At 49.4% G+C, this 21305-nt stretch overlaps 1 protein-coding gene across 7 annotated transcripts in view; it reads left to right on the plus strand.

The window, feature by feature from the left end:
* Positions 1 to 21305, plus strand: part of ERC1 (ELKS/RAB6-interacting/CAST family member 1) — a 276795-nt gene that overhangs the window by 73825 nt on the left and 181665 nt on the right. For 5 of the 7 annotated variants that reach the window (XM_038767706.1, XM_038767707.1, XM_038767710.1 and 2 more), the window contains 4 exons: positions 9220 to 9357; positions 11108 to 11248; positions 12440 to 12580; positions 20538 to 20731. In XM_038767706.1, the coding sequence (XP_038623634.1) occupies positions 9220 to 9357; positions 11108 to 11248; positions 12440 to 12580; positions 20538 to 20731 (614 nt within the window). Of the gene's footprint in view, positions 1 to 9219; positions 9358 to 11107; positions 11249 to 12439; positions 12581 to 15025; positions 15056 to 20537; positions 20732 to 21305 lie in introns of all 7 variants that reach the window. The other 2 variants (XM_038767705.1, XM_038767708.1) reach the window with 1 other exon arrangement.

Raw genomic sequence — 21305 nt, forward strand, 5'->3', positions numbered from 1 at the left:
TCCCCTCCCCTGCCCTCCATCCCTATCATCGAGACTTTTTTTTTTTTAAAAAAAAAAGAAAAGCAAATCCCCCTCCCAGCCCCCCAAGTCAGCCAAGGTGTCGTGGCCCGGGGCGAGGAAGCGAGATCTAATGGCGTGGGTTTCCGTGGCCTTCCCAGGGGTGCGTTTTTGTCGAAGTATTCATTCATTCACTATTGCCAGCGAGGAGGTTCTAAGGCCTTCCATCTGCTCTGCAGCTGGGGATTTGGAAGTTTAACAATCGGACTGTTTTCATTATTATTTATAATAATAATCATGACAATTATTGGAAGCAGCGAGGCCCAGTGGAGCGAGCACTGACCCGGGAGTCGGAGGACCTAGGTTCTCATCCCAGCTCCGCCACTTGTCTGCTGGGTGACCCTGGGTGAGTCACTTCCCTCCTTTGGGCCTCAGTTTCCTCATCTGTAAAATGGCGATTAAGACGATGAACTCGTGCTCGGACAAATGGATGAGGAGCCCAAACCTGTTTTGTTTCTCTGTTTCCACCAAATAACCACGGAAGTAGTTTTTGTTTTTAAGTGGTATTTGTTAAGCGTGTACTATATGCCAGGCTTAATCCCCAGTTTACAGATGAGGTAAGTGAGGCACAGAGCAGTGAACTGACTTGCCCAAGATCACACAACAGACAAGTGGTGAAGCTGGGGATTTTTTTCTTTTAATGGTATTTGTTGGGTGCATACTATGTGCCAGGCACTGTTCTAAGCACTGTACTAAGCGCTTGGGAGAGTATGTTATAATAAGCAAGCAGACAAGTTCCCTGCCCACAGCGAACTTACAGTCTAGAGGGGGAGACAGACATTAATAGAAATAAATAAATTACAGATATGTAGACAGACCCACCCCCCCGAGGGGAGGAAACAAAGGATGGGAATAGCTGGGGAAAGAAGAGCAGGAATAGAGAGAGCGGGAGCAGGGGGCAGAGTCTGTCTGATTTCAAACGGAATGTGTCGTGGACATGAGTGGGCTTGCCTGGTATTTTCCCCGGGGGACAGGCGGAGCGCGGCAGAGCTGAGGGAATGGGATCTTTGGATGGGAGCCACTTTCCTGTCAGCCACGACACCAAAGGCAGGGGGATTACCCGTCTGAGGGGGTCATGAATTCTCACTTGGATGACGAAGGGGCTTCTTGCGCTCTGCCCTCTTCCTCTTCGCCCCCTCCCCAAGCAGCGGGCTTGTGTCCTGGGCCAACAGCAGCCCTGCGGGCCCTTACTTTTCCTTCCAGCCTTTTTTTTTTTAAAGGTATTAAGCACTTAATAAGCGCGGAGGTAGGTACGACCTAATCAGGTTGGACACAGTCCCTGTCCCGTGTGAGGCTCACAGCCTTAATCACCATACTACAGATCAGTCAGTCAGTCAGTCGTATTTATTGAGCACTTACTGTGTGCAAAGCACTGTACCAAGCGCTTGGGAGAAGACAGTAAAACAATAAATAGACCCATTCCTTGCCCACAACGGGATGAGGGAACTGATGCCCAGAGAAGTGAAACGACTTCACCAGGGTCACGTAGCAGAGAAGTGGTGGAGCCAGGATTAGAACCCAAGTCCTTCTGCAGTATCCACTTGGCCACACTGCTTTCCCAGCCTTCCCTTCTACCTCAGTCCTGCAGGCCTATTCCCACTAGGGGAATTCTCTTTCCTGTCTTCCCCTTCTAAACGGGAGGTATTACTGAAGAAGCAGCTGGGCCTAATGGACAGAGTCCGGGCATGGGAGACAGAAGACCTGGGTTCTAATCCTGGCTTTACCACTTGTCCCACTTGGGTGGCCTGGCACAAATCACTTGTCTGGACCTCAGCCCCCTCATCTGTAAAATGGGGATTAAGACTGTGAGCCCCATGTCAGACATTGTGTCCAACCTGATTAGTTTGAATCTAACCCAGCACTTAGTACAATGCCTGACATATAGAAAGTGCTTAACAAACACCATTAAATGAAGAATACCTTGAAGAACTCCATTCGTCTGGTGGCAGAGAGGGGTGAGCTATCTTCCCGTCAACCCCCAGCATCCAGCGGGAACTATTTGGGAACTGCCAGATGAGAGAATTATTGGCATCTGAATGCATCCTTGTCCCCTATCCCACCCCACCCCCAGGAACATTTTTTGGTGGAGAATTTTGAATCAACACTGCAGAGTCTCCAAAGAGCGAGCCTTGAGGCAGTGAATGATCATTTTCGGCATTTTTCTGTGCATTTCAGGCGTCCCTTGTCATAAACCAAACCCAGCCATCTTGGGGGATTATGGGTCCGAAACAGCGCCTGAACTTGTCGTGATGGCTGGCGTTGATTTCAATCGCGGCCTCCGCTCGATTTGTTTGGGAGCGGCTGGGATTGGAGGCTCACGGCATGGACGACATCGGTTCATGACTTAAAAATAGCCCTGCCTCCATAAAGCGGAATTTCAGATTAGAATCGGGTGTGGTTGGGCCCCAGAGCTGTCAGGTCTGCAGGCCTCCTGTTCAAGGCAGATTTAAGGGTCACTTGGTTTCTTGGAGTTCATTTAATTGTTCCTTCCCAGATGTCTTTGTCGGGCTTGCAGGAAATCCCCTAAGGCCGCCTGCCTCTTGGACTCTTCGGGCAATCAATTGATGATTTTTATTGAGTGTTTACTATGTGCAGAGCATTGTACTGAGCACTTGGGAGAGTCCAGTGCAACATAATTAGCGGATGGGCCCCCGTCCCTTTGATGACACGGACATGGAGCAGGAAGTTGTGGATGAGGTAAAACACGAAAACCCTCAGAACCCCAGCCAGCATTCTGCTCCATTACTGTTTGCCAGGAAGGAGGTATGAAAGTGGCAGAAAATAATACTACTACTAAAAATAATAACTGTGGCACTTGTTAAGCACTTACTATGTGCCAGGCACTGTTCTAAGCGTGGGGTGGATACAAGCAAATCAAGTTGGACACAGTCCCTGTTCCACATGGGGCTCAGAATCAAAATCCCCATTTTACAACTGAAGGAACTGGGGCACAGAGAAGAGAGGTGACTTGACCAAGGTCACACAGCAGACAAGTGGCAGAGCCGGGATGAGAACCCAGATCCTTCCAGCCCCCAGGCCTGGCTTCCATCCACTAGGCCACACTGCTTCTCATGGCAGATTCTCCCCATCCCTGCCCTTCCCGCCGCATCTGGAAGACAGACCGATTGTCAGGAGTCACAGGGAAACGTCTGGCGGTAGATCAGCTCCCAGCTGCTTCATCCCCCCGGCCTAGTCCCACAGCCCTTATGTCCATATCTGTCATTTATTTATTTCTGTTCATGGCTGTCCCCCCTTCTAAACTGCGAGCTCGTTGTGGGCAGGGAATGTGTCTGTTTATTGTTGTGTTGCACTCTCCCAAGCACTTAGTACAATGCTGTGCACACAGTAAGCGCCCAATAAATGCGACTGACCAACCGACTGAGTGAACACAGCCCCGCTGCTAGTGAGTGGACATTGTGGGCCGGGCCTCGCCTCAGCCTCTCCACAGGACCATCGACTGAGGCACGCCAAGCTCACATGAACGGCCACCCTCACCCCGCCCACCGGTAGTGTCCAGGGATGGTGGGAGATGGGGGACTCTCCACCGTCCGGAGACGGAAGAAAGACCCCCCCCCAAGCTGATTTCCTCATTAGTTACCAAGTGGATGTTGACTGGTATTGACCTTTGCTTCCTGGCTTGATTTGATCCTGTGACCTTATGTGGAAAAGGCCCTGGTTCCTGCTGTCAATCCCAAGAATCCCAGCTCTTTGTCCAAATTAACTGGAAAGGTTGGGGGAAGAGTTTGATGGGGAGGGGGAGACTGGTCTCTTAGCAAATTCATTAGTGCAGACGGACTGGTGCTTCAGCACTTAGAACAGTGCTTGACACATAGTAAGCGCTTAACAAATACCATCATTATTATTTTCTGAGGGCCCAGATTGCTCTGAGGACCACATCTATTTTGCTACTTTGCTCATTTTTTTAATGGTATTTGTTAAGCACTCATTATATTACCAGGCACTGTACTAAGGGCTGGGGTGGATACAAGCTAATCGGGTTGGACACAGTCCAAATATCTGGAACTTTGTTCATTGATATTATTGTCTGTTTCCCCCTCTAGAATGTAATCTTGTTGTGGGCAGGGAATGTGTCTGTTATACTCATTCATTCATTCATTCATTCAGTCGTATTTATTGAGCACTTACTGTGTGCAGAGCACTGTACTAAGCGCTTGGGAAGTACAAGTTGGCAACATATAGAGATGGTCCCTACCCAACAGCGGGCTCACAGTCTAGAAGGGGGAGACAGATATCGAAACAAAACATATTAACAAACTAAAATAAATAGAATAGTAAATATGTACAAGTAAAATAGAGTAATAAATATGTGTATGTATTGTAGTATTGTACTCTCGCAAGTGCTTAGTACAGTGCTCTGCACACACTAAGTGTTCAGTAAATACATTTGACTGGCTGACTGACACAGGGCTTCCAGTCTGAATCCCCATTTTCCAGGTGAAAGAACTGAGGCCCAGAGATGTGAGTGACTGGCCCTAAGGCACTTAGCAGACAAGTGGGATTCGAACCCAAGCCCGGGTTCTAGCCATTAAAATCAAAAACAAGTGGCCTGTTTACGGCTAGAGGTCACCCAATGGCATTGCCCCCAGGCAGCCCAGGCCCGAGAATTGGGTTGGGGAGACAGGGGTGGGTGGAAACTCCCGAGGTGGGAGCGCTGAGTGCCATGCTGATACATGCCAGTGGCCGGCGTTTGCCAGAACACGTCCCAGCGGGAAATCAGAGGACGTGGTGACCTTATCCCCTTCACATCCCCTCCAACCACAGAGAGCCCGGGCGACCGACCGTGCCAACGGCATGACCCGAGGGTGGCACGTTGGATGTCGGGGCGTCTTGTGTGGGCACTAGATGGCCCGAGTCTCCCTGGCCCCAGTGGGGCCGGTGTTCGCCAGAAGCAGTGCCCCCGCCCTAGTGGATAGAGCCCTGGCCTGAGAAGTGGAAGGACCTGCATTCCCATCTCGGCCCCGCCGCTTGTCTGCTGGGTGGCCTTAGCCAGGTCACTTCACTTCTCTGGGCTTCACTTACCTCATCTGTAAAATGGGGATTAAGATTGGAAGCCCCATGTGGGACAGGGACTGGGTCCAGACTGATTAACTTGCGTCTACCCCAGTGCTGAATGCCGTGCCTGGAACGTAGTAAGTGCTTAACAGATGCCATAAAAAAAAAAGTTCCAGCCCCCTCCCTCATTGCCCCGCTCCCCTTCTTCCCAGCGAAGTCCAAGAGAAGGCCCCTCCTGCCATTCTTCTGGCATTTTCCCCCGACCAGTGGTATTTGTTAAGCGCTTACTATGTGCCTTACACCCTTCACTTTTTTAGTGGATTTTTCTCACTCATACAAACACTCTCTCTCTCTCCCTCTCTCTCTCTCTCTCTCTCTCTCTCTCTCTCTCCCCCTTTCTAGTGGATTTTTCTCACACTTCACCTTTCTAGTGGATTTCTCTCTCTCTCTCTCTCTCTCTCTCTCGCTCGCTCGCTCGCTCGCTCTCATTTTTCTCAAACACACCTCCCCCCCACCTTTCTAGTGGATTTTTTCCTGCCTCTCACACATTCCCCCTTCACCTTTCCATTGGATGTGTCACACACACACACTCTCTCTCTCTCTCTCTCTCTCTCTCTCTCTCTCTCTCTCTCTCTCTTTCTCTCTCTTTCTCCCCCCCCACCCCACTTCCCCCCACCACCTGGCCCTTCACCTTTCCAAGCTGATGGAATATGCCTGGACCAGCTGGGGAGTGCACGTCTGGACTCGAATTCAGAGGATGCCAGGCTTGGGATGCCCCATTTCCTCCCCCGCCCCCTCTCTGGCCCCGGCCCCTCAGAACCTCCCGCGCAGAGCAGAGCATTACCCGCTCCGGAGTAAACGGGAGGGCTAAGAATAGCTCAGCCTCCCGCTGCCGAGAGCATCTCGGTCCTCCCTCCCTGGGTAACTCAGCCGGCCGATCCGTCTAGACAGCTGCGCGCTGAGGAAGTGTGTGGGGATGGGGAAGGCCGGCCTGCCCAGCCACCCACCAGCCCGCTGGGATGTTCCGCTTCTTCAGCTGCTCCTGCACCTGGGGTGGTCAGTTGGAAAGTCTTTCCTGGACTTGGGAAGTTCTTTTCAAAGCTGGAGCTGCTTAACCCCCGGGTGTCACTAGTGCTGCATGGTGATGATGCCGGACCATTTTCCCAGAGGCCTCTCCGGCCCACTAAATTCCTCCAAAGGGGGCAATAGGTCAATCAATCAAGCAGTGGTATTTATTGAGCATTTTCTTTGGGAAGAGCACTGCACTAAGCGCTTGGGAGAGGACAGTACAACAGGATTAGCAGACACACTCCCGGCCCGTAATGAGTTGACTGTCTAGAGACTGTTAAGACTCAGGGAGCAGTGTGGTCTAGTGGAAAGAGCCTGGGCCTGGGTTCTAATCTCAGTTCTTCCACTTGCCTGCCCTCTGACCTTGGGCAAGTCGCTCCACTTCTGTGTTTCAGTTCTCCTGTCTTCCTCCCCCTTAGATTAGACTGTGAGCCCCATGGGGGACCAGGATTGTGTCCAATCTGCTCACACAGTGCTCGTCGCATCGTCAGCGCTTAACGACCGCCCCCGTTAATGTCCAGGAGCATTCATTCAATCGTATTTATTGAGCATTTACTGTGTGGAGAACACTGAACTAAGCACTTGGGAAAGGACAAGAGAACAGTAAACAGACTCACCTCCTGCCCACGAGCTTACAGTCTAGAGGGGGACAGGCGTGGTGAGTTTTGTAGGCTGGGTTCTGCCAGGCCTCTCGTTGAGAAAGCATTTTCTCCACTCCTTCCTGGGAGCGAAATAGTCCGTCGACTGTGCTACCGCCGCAGAGCATTGCTTCACAGCTGGTCTGTATGTTCACAGCTGGACTCTATATAAACAGCTGGGCCAAATGTATAAATACCAGGGGTTTGTGGGACTTCTATATATGTGAGTGGAATATTAGACTCTGAATACCGAAAACCCCTCTCGTGGTTGCAAATTTACCTAGTTTGTGCTAGCCCGTGGGAGATTCTCTCTCAATCAATCATAATAATAATTATAATAGTAGTAGTCTGTCTACTAACTTCATTGGACTCCCCCAAGGGCTCAGTCCAGTGGTCTGTACCCAGTCGACTTTAAGCTTTTTGAAGGCAGGGATCGTGTCTACCAAACCTCATCGGGCTCTCCCGAAAACTTAGTCCAGTACTCTGGCCAAAGTAGATTGGAAGCTTCTTGGGGGAAGGAATTGTGTCTGACAATATTTTACCCTCCCAAATGCTTAGGCCAACCCTCTGCACACAATATACTGTAATACTACTACTAATAATAATGGTATTTATTAAGTGCTTACTACGTGCCAAACAATGTTCTAAGCGCTGGGGTAGATACAAGCTAATCAGGTTATTTATCTATTTATTTATATTGTCTGCCTCCCCCTCTGGACTGTGAGCTCATTGTGGGCAGGAATTTGTCTGTTTGTTGATATATTGTCCTCTTCCAAGTGCTTAATACAGTGCTTTGTCCACAATAAGCACTCAGTAAATGTGATTGAATGAATGAATGGCATGGACTATGTCAACCTGAATAGCTTGAATCCATCCCAATGCTTAGAACAGTGCCTGGCACACAGTAAGGGCTTAACAAATACCATAGAAAAATGCACTTTGCAAAAACACCTTATTGTTCAGTGTCCTACGTGAAAAGATGCCAAGATTTGGGAATCCCCTGAGGGTGAAGAGTAACATTTTCCACCTGAGTTGTGATATATCTGTGAGACAGACAGATCTGGAGATAGTCTTCAAAGTTTACCGCAAAGTGTACTGAAATCAAACTGTCTTTTAAGGTGAGGCCACACCTGTATTCCTCGTAGGACATTTCTGAACGCACCTTTTATGGGCCACCTGAAAAATTTGGCTGGAAAATACCCCTTGGTTTTTTCACCATTCCCCATTTTGTGATGTTCTTTTTCTGCCAAGATGACTCCATTTCCTCCCTTCCTTGAAGAGACGGACCGTGTCTCTCTCCCCAGTCGTATACGACCCTCTCCTCACCTTCAAAGCCTTACTAAAATCCCATCTCCTCCGAGGGGCTTTTCCTGACTATACTCTCATTTCCAAGACTTCTTCTCCCTTCAGCCTCCCCATCCACTCGAATCTGTCCCCCTCAAGCTCTTGATATTCACTTCACCCTCAGCCCCACAGCGCTTTATGACCATATCCATAATTTATTTCATTATCTGTCTCTCCTCTAGACTGGAAGCTCCTTGTGGGCAGGAATTGTGTCTACTAACTCTCTTCTCTTGTCAGTCAGTCAATTGATGGTATTCATTGAGCATTTACTTACTGAGCGATATGGCCTATGAGGAAAATGGGGCGGAGCCTGCTATTTGTCATGTAGCTTAGAGAGATTTCATAAGAGTATCTGTGTATATCACCTGTTTTCCAACTGAAGTACATGAAGAGCAAGCAGAAACAGACTAAAACTCAGCACAAGGGATTCATTTTCCCCATAAGAACGACTTTCTGAGAGTGAGGGTTGTTGAACGTTAGAATGGATTGCCCTGAAATGTAGAATATCCTATTCAGTGTGGAAGAGGGAGTTGGATCTTGGCCCGCCTTCTAATAACAATCATCACAGTATTTGTTAGGCATTTATTATGTGCTGTACTAAGCCTTGGGGTAGAGCCAAGATTATCAGGTTGGGGTTTATAATCTAAAGATGGGGATAACAGGTATTGAATCCCATTTTAGTCAGTTAATTATATTTATTGAGCCCCTACTGTGTGCAGAGCACTGTACTAAGCACTGGGGTAGATTCAAGTTAATCAGGAGGGCGACAGTCGCTATCCCACATTCATTCATTCAATTGTATTTATTAAGTGCTTACTGTGTGCAGAGCACTATACTAAGCACTTAATTCACATGGGATTCACTCTTAATCCCCATTTTACAGATGAGGTAACTGAGGCGCAGAGAAGTGAAGTGACTTGCCCAAGGTTACACAGCAGACATGTGGCAGAGCCGGGATTAGAAGCCAGGTCCTTCTGACTCCTGGCCTGGCCTCTCCGTCCTGCGGAAGAGGATCGGCTCCTCTCTTCCAGCAGACAAAGCTGATCCCCCTCCGGCCCCTCACAGTTGTCTGTCCTCGCTCCCGTTCTGGTCTCCTCAGATTGAAAACCTCCAGGAGCAGCTGAGGGACAAGGAGAAGCAGATGAGCAGTTTGAAGGAGCGCGTGAAATCCCTGCAGGCGGACACCACCAATACGGACACGGCCTTGACCACTCTGGAAGAAGCCCTGGCTGAGAAGGTGAGGCCGGCCTGATGAGGTCTTAGCAACACCAGACTCTCTCCCCTCCTCACAGACCCCCCTCTCCAGCCTGGGCCTTTCAAGCAGGCTTCGGGAGCGGGTCTTGATCTCAGATAGCGAAGAGAAACTACCCGTATTTACCCCTTATTCAGACGTTTGCCCCTGGCGTGCAGATAATAATAATAATTCTGGGATTTGTTAAGCGCTTATTATGTGCCAGGCACTGTTCTAAGCGCTCGGGTGGATATAAGCTAATCATTCAATCGTATTTATTGAGCGCTTACTGTGTGCAGAGCACTGTACTAAGCGCTTGGGAAGTACCAGTTGGCAAGATAGACTGTGAGCCCACTGTTAGGTGGGGACCGTCTCTATATGTTGCCAACTTGTACTTCCCAAGCGCTTAGTACAGTGCTCTGCACACAGTAAGCACCCAATAAATAAGATTGAATGAATGAATGAACATATAGAGACGGTCCCTACCCAACAACAGGCTCAGAGTCTAGAAAGGGGAGACAGACAACAAAGCAAAACATATTCACAAAATAAAATGGAATAGTAAATATGAACAAGTAAAATAGAGTAATAAATCTGTACAAACATATATACAGCTAATCGGGTTGGCCACAGTCCCTGTCCCACATTGGGCTCACAGTGTTCATTCCCGTTTTACAGATGAGGGAACTGAGGCCCAGAGAAGTGAAATGACCCACCCAAAGTCACACAGCAGACAAGTGGTGGAGCTGGGAGTAGAATCCAGGCCCTTCCGACTCCAAGGCCCGGGCAGTCTCTAATAGGGCACGCTGCTGGGTAGGAAGGGAAGGGCCTGTCTGCTTGCCGCTGGTCTGAGCAGCTGCTTGGCAAGATGGATTTCATGCCAGAGGGCAGTGGCACAGCTTCCTGATTAGTTAGAAGATCTAATTCTTCCTCTCTTCCCCAAGGATGCATTCTGAATACAAGTAGCGGTTAATAATAACAACAATAATAATAATGAGAGTAAAAACAACTTTGGCATTTGTCAAGGGCTTACTCTGTGCCAAACATTGTCCTAAGCACAGGAGTAGATACAAGCCAACCAAGTCCGACGCAGACCCCTTCGGGGCTTACAAAGTAGGAGGGAGAACGGGTATTGAATCCCCATTCTACAGATGAGGGAACGGAGGCCCAGAGAATACAAGGATACACAGCAGGTGAGCGGCAGAGCCGGGATTAGACCTCAGGTCCTCCAACTCCTAGGTCCAGGCTCTTTCCACTAGATCTTCTAGACTGTGAGCCCACTGTTGGGTAGGGACCATCTCTATATGTTGCCAACTTGTACTTCCCAAGCGCTTAGTACAGTGCTGTGCACACAGTAAGCACTCAATAAATGCTATTGATTGATCAAACAGTTTTCACGGTGGGAAAGTGGTTGTGAAGGGAGTATTCCGTTATAGACCTGAAATGCACAGTGGGGCAGATTTCTGAGCCGTAAGTTGCTGTGACCTACGAGTTTGCTCCCTTTCTCCTTCTCTCCCTCACTCCCACAGCACTTAGATCCAGCCCCATAATTTATTTATTTATACAAATGTCCGTCTCCCCCTCCAGACTGTAAGCTCATTGTGGGAAGGGAACGCGCCGTGTATTCTGTCATATTGGACTGTCTGAAGCGCGTACTCTAGCGCTGTGCAGACAGTAAGCGCTTAATAAATACCGCGGGTGGACTGACCGGGCACCAAGGGAAGGCCCCACATGGACCGTAGTTTTCTCCCAACAGGAGCGGACGATCGAGCGCCTGAAGGAACAGCGGGACCGGGACGAGCGGGAGAAGCAAGAGGAAATCGACAACTACAAGAAAGACCTGAAACACGTGAAGGAGAAAATCAGCCTCCTGCAAGGAGACCTCTCAGAAAAAGAGGTGAGTCCTGGGAAAATGGCCCCTGGTGTCTCCCGGGCTCTGGGCCGTGTGTGTGGGAAGGCCCATGGATTTGCTCCCATGGGCTTCTGCCCTCCGTGGACGATGGGAATTCTAGGAATGGGGGTTTGTTCCATTTCCGGCAGAATTCGGCCCGCAGACAAACGTCAGAGAGCACTGAATGTAATGATAATAATAATTGTGGTATTTATCCAGCGCTTACTATGTGCCAGGCACTATTCTAAGTGCTGAGGTGGATACAAGCAAATTAGGTTGGACAAAGTCCCTTGTCCCATGTGGGGCTCACAGTCTCAATCCCTAGTATACAGATGAGGTCACTGAGGCATAGAGAAGTGAAGCGACTTCGAAGGGCTTAGTATGGAGTCTGCGTACAGTGTGGGGCTCTATGCATTCACTCAATGGTATTTATTGAGTGCTTGCTTAGGTGCAGAGCACTATATTAAGCACTTGGGAGAGTCTTTAATATACTAGAGAAGAATCTAGGGGACAACAAGCAGGTCTTCTACCTCTATTGCTCTGCTACAGCCTGCCAAAGACTTAGTACAGTGTCCACATACAGCGTGCGGCTCTATTCACTCATTTATTGGTATTTATTGAGCGCTTACTGTATGCAGAGCAAGAATCAAGTCTTGTACTTCTTTTGCTCTGCTGTAGCCTTCCAAGGGTTTAGTACAGTGTCTGCATTCAATGTGTGGCTCTCTTGACTCATTCGATAGTATTTTTAGAGACTTGCTTTATGCAGAGCGCCAAACTAAGCGCTTGGGAGAGTCCAATCCAACAAGTCGACAGGTACATTCCCTGCCCACAGCGAGCTCTGGTCTAGAGGAGAACCTAAGGATTGTTTGGAAGCTAGGAATGAAGCGGGAAACGATAGGGCTATTGAGGACGGAAGCAACAAGGTCCCTGGAAGTATAATTATTATGGTTTTGGTTAAGTGCTTACTCTGTGCCGAACAATGTACTAAAGAGCTCCTTACAAGGCCAGAGCCATGGGCTCCAAGTGTGAGGATGGGACCCCCATCCCTCCCCACGGAACCGGAGGTGGATGGCGGAGGTTCTTTGAGGGCGGCGATAGTGTCTACCAGCTCGGTCGTCCGGGATTCTCGTGATCGCTCAGTCCGGTGCCCTGCACAAAATGAGTGCTCAATAAATCCCTTTGGTGGATTGCTTGCAGGCCTCCCTCCTGGACCTGAAGGAACACGCCTCCACGCTGGCCTCCGCTGCGGTGAAGAAAGACTCGCGGCTCAAAGCCTTGGAGATCGCCCTGGAGCAGAAGAAAGAGGAATGCCTGAAAATGGAAACGCAACTGAAGAAGGTTCAGACCCCAAATCTCCCCAATTTCATCCCGGGGGGTTGGGCCTCGGGGCAGGAGAAGGGGAGATAGGAAATGCCATTTTCGGGGTGCCGTGTTCCCCAGCAAGCCCTGAGCGATTTCTCCACATCGTCTCATTGTGGCATCATTCCTTGATGGGGAGAGGATGAAGGATTTATCACGTTAGGCTTTGTCCAAGGGCTCAGAGACAGTCTCTGTAGTAGCCAAAATGGCAACACCCCCTCCCCAAGTCTTCTTTTTCTTTAAGCATCCACCGAGACCTCATTTTCACCCGGAATATAATAATACTAATACTAATACTAATACTAAATAATAATAATATGTTGAGCTCTTACTGCATGCCAAGCACTGTACTAAGCCCGCTCGGGTTTATACAAGATGATCAGGTTGGATGCAGTCTCCCCCACCCCCTTTCTCTTTAAAGGTACTTATTAAGCACTTCCTATGTGCCAGGCGCTGTACTGAGCTGGATGTAGTCCCCTCTGCTCCCTTTTGTGGTATTTGTTAAGTACTTACTATATGCCAGGCACGGTTCTTAGCATTGAGGTAGTTATAAGCTAATCAGATTGGACGCAGTTGCTGTCCCTCATGGGATCTCACGGTCTTAATCTCCATTTTACAGTTGAGGGAACTGAGGCCAGAGAAGTGAAGTGACTTTACCAAGGTCACTCGGCTCAAAAATAGGAAAAAGTTATCTGCCGCTCCAGTGTCCCGTAGTGGTTTGACGTGGTCTTTCAAGCAGCTCCCTTTTCCCTGGGGACCCTGAAACTACCCAGTAGCCACTGCTTTGTGGCCCTCAAGAGGATCGTCAGGCCTTATCAGTGCCCAGTCCATGCCGTGCTGTCTGGTATTCTTTCCAGTGGGTTTCCAGGCGGGAGATAAGCCCGTGCTTATTTCCAGAGACACTTCTGACAATGATTCCCACTCCATTTCCCCCCAACGGTTTCCAGACACCCCTCTCCATTAAGGGGGGAAAAAGCCACTCAGGCCCTTAGATGACCATCCTGCCTCCTCTCCCGGGAGTCGCAGTGGTGTTTAGGAACAGAAATCGGACTAAAGGTGTCTGAATGTGGATAAAAAGGTTTTGGACTGCGGGCACCTTTAGTTTGGTCACACCTGATGAAGCAACAACTCCTACTGGAAAGTGCACGGCCCTGGGAGTCCAAGAACCTGGGATCTAATCCCATTTCCGCCACTCAGATGTGTGATCTCGGGCAGGTTACTCGACTTCTCTGAGCCTCAGGGTTCTCAACTTTAGAATGGAGATTTGATACCCATTCTCACTCCTACTTAGACTGTGAGCCCCATGTGGAGCAGGGACTGTGTCTGACCCACTCAACATGTCCTTTATACTTTGGAGCTGGCTCACCAAAGGCCGTGTCCACACTTTGCTCTTTCTCCATCCCAAACCAGCATTTCCACAACCTTTAAAAGCTCGTGGGTAGCTTAGAGAGAAGGGGGGCTCTGGGTAATTTCACCCATTGCCCAGGGCCATACAGTCTTGGGAAAATTTCACAATCAATCAATCAGTGGTATTTATTGAGCACTTACTCTGTGCAAAGCAATGTTCCAAGCATTTGGGAGAGCATAAAGCAAGAGAATTAACAGATACAGTGCCTGCTTCATAATGAGCTTACAGTTGAGAGGGCGAGACAGACATCAATATGAATAAATAAGTCATTTATAATAAATAATTTAAAGACATGTACATAAGTGCTGTCGGGTTGGGAGTGAGGTGAAGATTCAAGGGCATAGACGACATGGAAAGAGAGCTTCATCCGGAAAGGCCTCATGGAGGGGTGACCTTAATTGTGCTTTGAAGGTGGAGAGAGTGACGGTCTGGCATATGTGGGAGGAAGGGAGTTCCAGGGGGATAGGGGTCAGCAGCGGCGAGATAGGCCATATCTCCACTTTCGTTGGTTTCCATCGCCCACTCAAAGCATCAGTGAGGGCATCGTCCTCGGCTTTTCCCAGCTGGCACCCAAAGTTGTTGCTTCCCAGATATCATAACAGCCTGTTTCCGTGCCTGCTAAACCATCCTGGATCATCCCAAAAGCCGCCCAGGCCTGCAGAAACCGGGGGCCGCCCCCTGGTTTTTTGACCTCAGCCACCAGTAGAGCTCCCAGAATTGTTGGGAAAGGAGGGCTGAACCCCAGTTCATAGTCCCATATGTTGGGGTAAGGTGAAGGGCCAATTTTCCCTGTTGCTTGGTCTAACGTCCCCCATAGGAAAATCCCAATCTCGGGTCAGACATGAGGTGGGTTTTCTGGACTGATGCGTTTGGGGACCACTCTATCTCCATCGATTTTTCGTCGTTTGCCTTTCCGTCAGTATGTTTCTAACCGTCCTCCTCCTCCTCCTCCCTCACTTCCTTTCCTTGCCCTCTTCTGTCTCTGTCTCTCTCTCTCTCTCTCTCTCTCTCTCTAGCATCCCGAAGCGTTATCAAGCTATCCGTCAGTAAGTGCCTTGGCGTACAAACGCCATCGAGAGCCCCTGCTAAATTTCGTGTTGCATGACCTGTGCCTTTTCACCTTTACCTGATCCCCATCCCCGCAGTCACCCATTCACACCCACCCCTGCCTGGTGCAGATTTGGCAGCTGGCTTGTTCAGATATGGGGTGGGAAGGATCAGAGAAAGCATCAGAAACGTGATGGTAGATTCCGAACCCAGAACCACCTCCCCACCCCCGGCTACCTCAAATGTGATCGCTTGTGCCTTGGCTTGCTGCATCTTTTCTGCCATGTCCACCCCTGAGTGTTGGGCCCCGTTGTTGTGTAGGGACCATCTCTATATGTTGCTGACTTGTACTTCCCAAGGGCTCAGTACAGTGCTCTGCACACAGTAAGCGCTCAATAAATACGATTGAATGAATGAATGAATGCAGGCTTAGAGTGAGCACCCCTTCTAGACTCCCCTTCTAGACTGTGAGCCCACTGTTGGGTAGGGACCGTCTCTATATGTTGCCAACTTGTACTTCCCAAGTGCTTAGTACAGTGCTCTGCACACAGTAAGCGCTCAGTAAATATGATTGAATGAATGAATGAATCCAAATAGATTGGCTCCTAAAAGAACAGTTTGGGTAACTGCCCACACCAGCATGTCGAAGAGGATGATATCACCTCATCAGGAAGCGAATTTGGACCAGGACGCAAACATTCAGACCAGAGAGCAACCTTTAGTCCCACACCAAGCACTGCTGGCCGAATTTACAACCCAAATTTCCTGGTTACCCCAGGTGCTTCATAACAGATCTTTAATAGGCAGTTTGTGCCTTTATTTTTTTACCCCCTTTCCATTCCAAGTGGCTAGTTGTGGTAGTAACCCTCGTGCATTTCCTCCCCGTCATTCAGGATTGGCTTTTGTGTGTTTTGCTGTTTAGTGGGTGGAGCCACAGAAGTCTGGTTCGATGGGGCTGGGGGCTTTTTGCCTTCTAAAGTGTCCTGGCACAACCTAAGAGCCTGTGTGTGAGTGAATGAATGTGTGTGTGAGGGAGTGAGAGAGAGAGAAAGAAAGTGTGTGTAAGTGTGAACTGCATTGTGGACCCAAAACTTGATCGGCATCATGAGCTCAATTTGGGCAGGGAATGTGTCTGTTTATTGTTATATTGTCCTCTCCCAAGCGCTTAGTACAGTCCCCTGCACCTAGTAAGTGCTCAATCAGCAAAACTGACTGACTAATGTGCCACAATAGATCTCACATTCATTCAACTCCCAGCCGACAAAGATCCTTCTAATCTATTAAGGTCCCCAGATTTTCAGCGTTCAGTTGGATGCTCTGCGCAAGAAATGAAACTTCTGCCTCCAGGATGCCTACAATTCCATTTCCAATCACTCAGAAAAACAAATTTTGGTGGCTTTTTTATGGTGTTAAGCGCTTACTGTGTGTCAAGCATTCTTCTAAGAGCTGGGGCAGATACAACTTAATTAGGTCGGACACAGTCACTGTCCCACACGGGGCTCCCATTCTAAGTAGGAGGAAGAAGCGATATCCCCATTTTTACAGTTGAGGAAACCGAGGCCCAGAGAAGTGAGGCGACTTGCCCAAGGTCACACAGCAGACCCCAGGTCCTCCGACACCCAAGCCCATGCTCTTTCCATCAGGCCGCACTGCTTCTCTTGTTCGGTCTGTAAATTTTTCCCGGATAAATTCAGAGTAGAATGAGGAAATGCCTTATTGCTTTCTGCCCAGGACGTGGGAAGACAATTAAGGCTGAGCACACCACCACAATCATTAACTTTCATGGCGAGGAAGAAAGTGATTTAACGTTCTTGGAACCTCGTCGTAAAGCCCAGAAGTTCTTGGCTGCAGTCGCTCTGTAAAATATCCTGACGTGGAACTCGCTGCTTTAATGAACGGAGGGGAAGGAACTTCCCCGCCTGGATGAAGGACCATATTTTGGGGCTTTGTTGCTTGTGTGTTCTTGATTGTTGTGGGCAGGGAATGTACCCATTAAATTGTTGTGTTGTCCTCTCCCAAGCACTTAGTACAGTGCCCTGCACACAGTAAGCGCTCAGTAAATACCATTGATTGAAAACCTCTAGATTCCAGCTAGATTTGTATTTTCAGTTGACTCTTTGTTTTTTAATGGTATTTAAGGGCTTCATGCAATATCGTGTTTATCGTGTGCAGAGCACTGTACTAAGCACTTGGGAGAGTACGCTATAACAATAAACGGACACATTCCCTGCCCACAACTAGCTCAGAGTCTAGAAGGGGAGGGCTTACTTTGTGCCTGGCACTGTACTAAGCATTGGGGTAGACTGTGAGCCCGCTGTTGGGTAGGGACCGTCTCTATATGTTGCCAACTTGTACTTCCCAAGCGCTTAGTACAGTGCTCTGCACACAGTAAGCGCTTAATAAATACGATTGAATGAATGAATTGGGGTAGATATAAAATGATCAGGTCACATACAGTCCCTGTCCCACATGGGACTCAGCGTTTCAGTCCCCATTTTACAAATGAGGGAACTGAGGCTCACCCATCTGACAGGTGGCGGAGCTGGGATTAGAATAATGGCATTTATTAAGCGCTTACCTTGTGCAAAACATTTTTCTAAGCACTGGACTGTGCTAGACTGTGAGCCCACTGTTGGGTAGGGACCGTCTCTATATGTTGCCAGCTTGTACTTTCCAAGTGCTTAGTACAGTGCTCTGCACACAGTAAGCGCTTAATAAATACGATTGAATGAATGAATGAATGAACTGGGGAGGCTACAAGGTGATCAGGTTGTCCCACGGGGGGCTCACAGTCTTCATCCCCATTTTACAGATGAGGGAACTGAGGCCCGGAGAAGTGAAGTGACTTGCCCAAAGTCACACAGCTGACACTTGTCGGAGCCGGGATTTGAACCCGTGACCTCTGACTCCAAAGCCCGGGCTCTTTCCACTGAGCCACGCTGCTTCTCTAACCCAGGTCCCAGGACCTTAGAACCCAGGTCCTTCTGACGTTCAAGCCTGGGCTCTATCCGCTAGACCGTGCTGCCTCTCTAGCGCTTAGTACAGTGCTCCGCACATAAGAAACGCTCACGAAATCCCATCGATGGATCGAACGCCCACCGGCAGTTGGTCATTCCGAATCCCGAGTCAGGACTGTAGGTGGCACTGGTGCCTTTCCCAACCTGGCATCCCATTCCTGTCCCAGAATATTTCCCGGTGTGGCATCTTCCATCCCCACCCAGGGGACTGGGTGGCACGAAGGTCCCTTTCACCCAGCTCAGAGCAGAGAAAACTGATGGTCTGCATGGTCTTCCACAGCAAGGGGAAGGCGGGAGGAGAAAAGAGCTTCCCGTCCACAGGCGGCTCTGCCTGCTGGATTGGGAAGTCAAAACGGGAGGAAGGGAGGAGAGGGGAGGCTTTCCTTAACCCTGGATCGGAAAAATCTAGAGTCCCCGTAGACCTCCGTAAGCTACTGTAGCACTGGGATAAGGTCGCTTAGTTATCCATCTCGTGGCTCCACCTTTTTTTTTTTTCCCTCCCTTCCCCCAGTTGCCTGATTATGTATTTTGGACGACTTTGAAGGGTCTGGAGGAGCATTTGTTAAAACAAACATTTTGAGAGGTTGGGAACTCAACCAAATTCAGGAGGAGAAGGATCCAAGCTGTGTCTGAGGTGGAGAGCGCCGGTTAACCCTGCTTGGGCTGACCTGCGTTTGGAGGTGTCTCTTCGGGAGAGGGAGACGGTCCTCGGTTTCGACGTCCGGGTGTGAGCTTGCCATCTGGCATTGAGGCTGTTAGGCTTCCTCCTGGGATCATCTGCCACCGGGCTCTTGTTGCCCGTCTGAGGTTTTTAGGTGTTTTTTTTAAAATGGTATTGGTTGAGCGCTTACTCTGTGCCAGACCCATACTAAGCACTGGGGTAGATACAAGCTAATCAGGTTCAGCCTGGTCCACGTCCCACGTGGTACTCACAGTCTTAATCCCCCATTTTGAAGATGAAGAAACTGAGGGCCCGAAAAGTCGAGTGACTGGCCCAAGGTCAGAAGGACCCGGGTTCTAATCCCAGCTCTGCCACTTCTCTGCTTAGATGACCTTGGGCAAAACACTTCACTTTTCTGGGTCTCGGGTCCCTCATCCTGAAAATGGAGATGAAGACTGGGAGCCCCATGTGGGACATGGACCGTGTCCAGTCTGATTAGCTTGTAATTACCCCAGCACTTAGCTTAGCACGGTGCCGGGCATGTAGAAAGTGCTTAACAAATACCATTAAAAAAACAAAAACAACCTCCAAATCCTTTATTCCCATCTTTAAGTGGGAGTGTTTAAGAATTCTGACTGCAGCTATAAATTGGGACCATCTCTCTCTGATCTCTCTGATTCATTCAATCATATTTACTGAGCGCTTACTGTGTTCAGAGCACTGTACTAACCGCTTGCCTTTGCCTTGGAGTGGGTGGGGGTGGGTGGCTTTCATCCACAATTCTTTTCCTTTTCATGCTCTTTCAACCCCCACCCCCGCACCCTCTTTTCCATTCTGGACTAATGTTTATTGAATTTCTCTATTGTACTTCTTACAGTTGTCTATACTTTTAGCTCATTGTGGGCAGGGAATGTGTATATGTGTATATTTATATGGTTATATTGCACTCTCCCAAACCCTTAGTGCAGTGCTCTGCACACAGTTAGCACTTAATAGGACGGATTCTCAGAATTCCCTTTGGCTGTGTAGTGACTAGATACTCCAGCTGGGGACAAGCTTAGAGCGGAAGAGCGTTGGGGCGTTTTCTGTTAACCTCTGTGTGTCGAGCGTGCTGGGAGTGAAGTTGAACTTTGGGAGAAGCTTAGAGAATAATAATAATAATAATAATAATAATAATAATGGCATTTCTTAAGCACTTACTATGTGCAAAGCACTGTTCTAAGCGCTGGGGAGGTTACAAGGTGATCAGGTTGTCCCACGTGGGGCTCACAGTCTTTATCCCCATTTTACAGGTGAGGGAACTGAGGCATAGAGAAGTTAAGTGACTTGCCCAAAGTCAAGAGAAGCAGCGAGGCCTAGCGGATGCATCACTGTCCTGGGAGTCAGAAGGACCTGGGTTCTAATCCTGGCTCGGTCACTTGTGCCTCGTGGGTGACCTTGGGCAATTCTCTCCACTTCTCAGTGCCTCAGTTCCCTCATCTGTCAAATACGGATTAAGTCTTTAAAGTCTTTGTGGGACAGGAACTGTGTCCACCCGATTTGCTTGTATCCACTATAGCGCTGAGTACAGTGCCTGGCGTGAAGTAAGCACTTAACAAATACCACAATTATTATTAATCGTTATTAGTAGTATTATGATGCTCTTGACCCAGTTGTGAAAACATGGTCAGCGCACCCAGGTGAAACAGGATTGCGAGACTTAGAGAGGGGAGTGCAGTAGCCTGCCGCTTCTATCCCTGCCAATCCAGTGGGCCACGGGACTCGGTGTTTCGAACGTGCCTCCGCTTGCTTTCCCCCTCCCAGGCCCACGAAGCTACAGCGGAGGCCCGAGCCAGCCCCGAGATGACCGACCGTATCCAACAGTTGGAAAAGGAGGTCGCCCGGCACAGGGAGGAAGCCAGCAAGGCCCAAGCAGAAGTCGACCGCCTCTTGGAAATCCTGAAGGAGATGGAGAACGAGAAGAACGATAAAGACAAGAAGATAGCGGAGCTGGAAAGGTGAGGGAGCCGGGAGGCCGAGGGTGGGTCAAAGATCCCGTCCGGCGGGTTTGTTTCCGTCTTGGCCCCGAGGAGCCGAGACCGCCCTTCCCGCGGCCATTGGCCGTTCTCAGTTGGCTGCCTGACTGGGATTTGGCCTCCAAAATGACCGCGAGGCAGGGCCTCATGTCATGAGTAGAGGATTTTGGGACGAGCTTCTGTTTCATACGCGGAGTCGGTAAGACCCCACTTCCCGGGCGTGGGCGGGCTTGGCGGGGGTCATATTCCTGGAGCCGGAGGGTCCGATGGAACGGCCGCAGAGGTGAACGGGTCCTGTCAGCGGCGGTGTCTGTCCGGATGGGTGGTTAGAACCGCTAGCCACAGGCGGGAGCTACTTAGGTTCCTGCTCTTAAAAGCAAACCCTTTGAAGCCAGCTGTTTGGCTTGGCCCAGCCTATCAAAATGTGCCTAAGTGGGGTGGCCTTCTGCCTAGAGAATAGGACCTGGGTTCTAATCCTGGTTCCGCCACTGGCCTGCCATGTGACCTTGGATAAGTCACTTCACTTCTCAGAACCTCAGTTCCCTCATCTGTAAAA

The sequence above is a fragment of the Tachyglossus aculeatus genome, chromosome 27 (genome assembly GCF_015852505.1).
Source record: "Tachyglossus aculeatus isolate mTacAcu1 chromosome 27, mTacAcu1.pri, whole genome shotgun sequence".
Classification (NCBI taxonomy): Eukaryota; Metazoa; Chordata; class Mammalia; order Monotremata; family Tachyglossidae; genus Tachyglossus; species Tachyglossus aculeatus.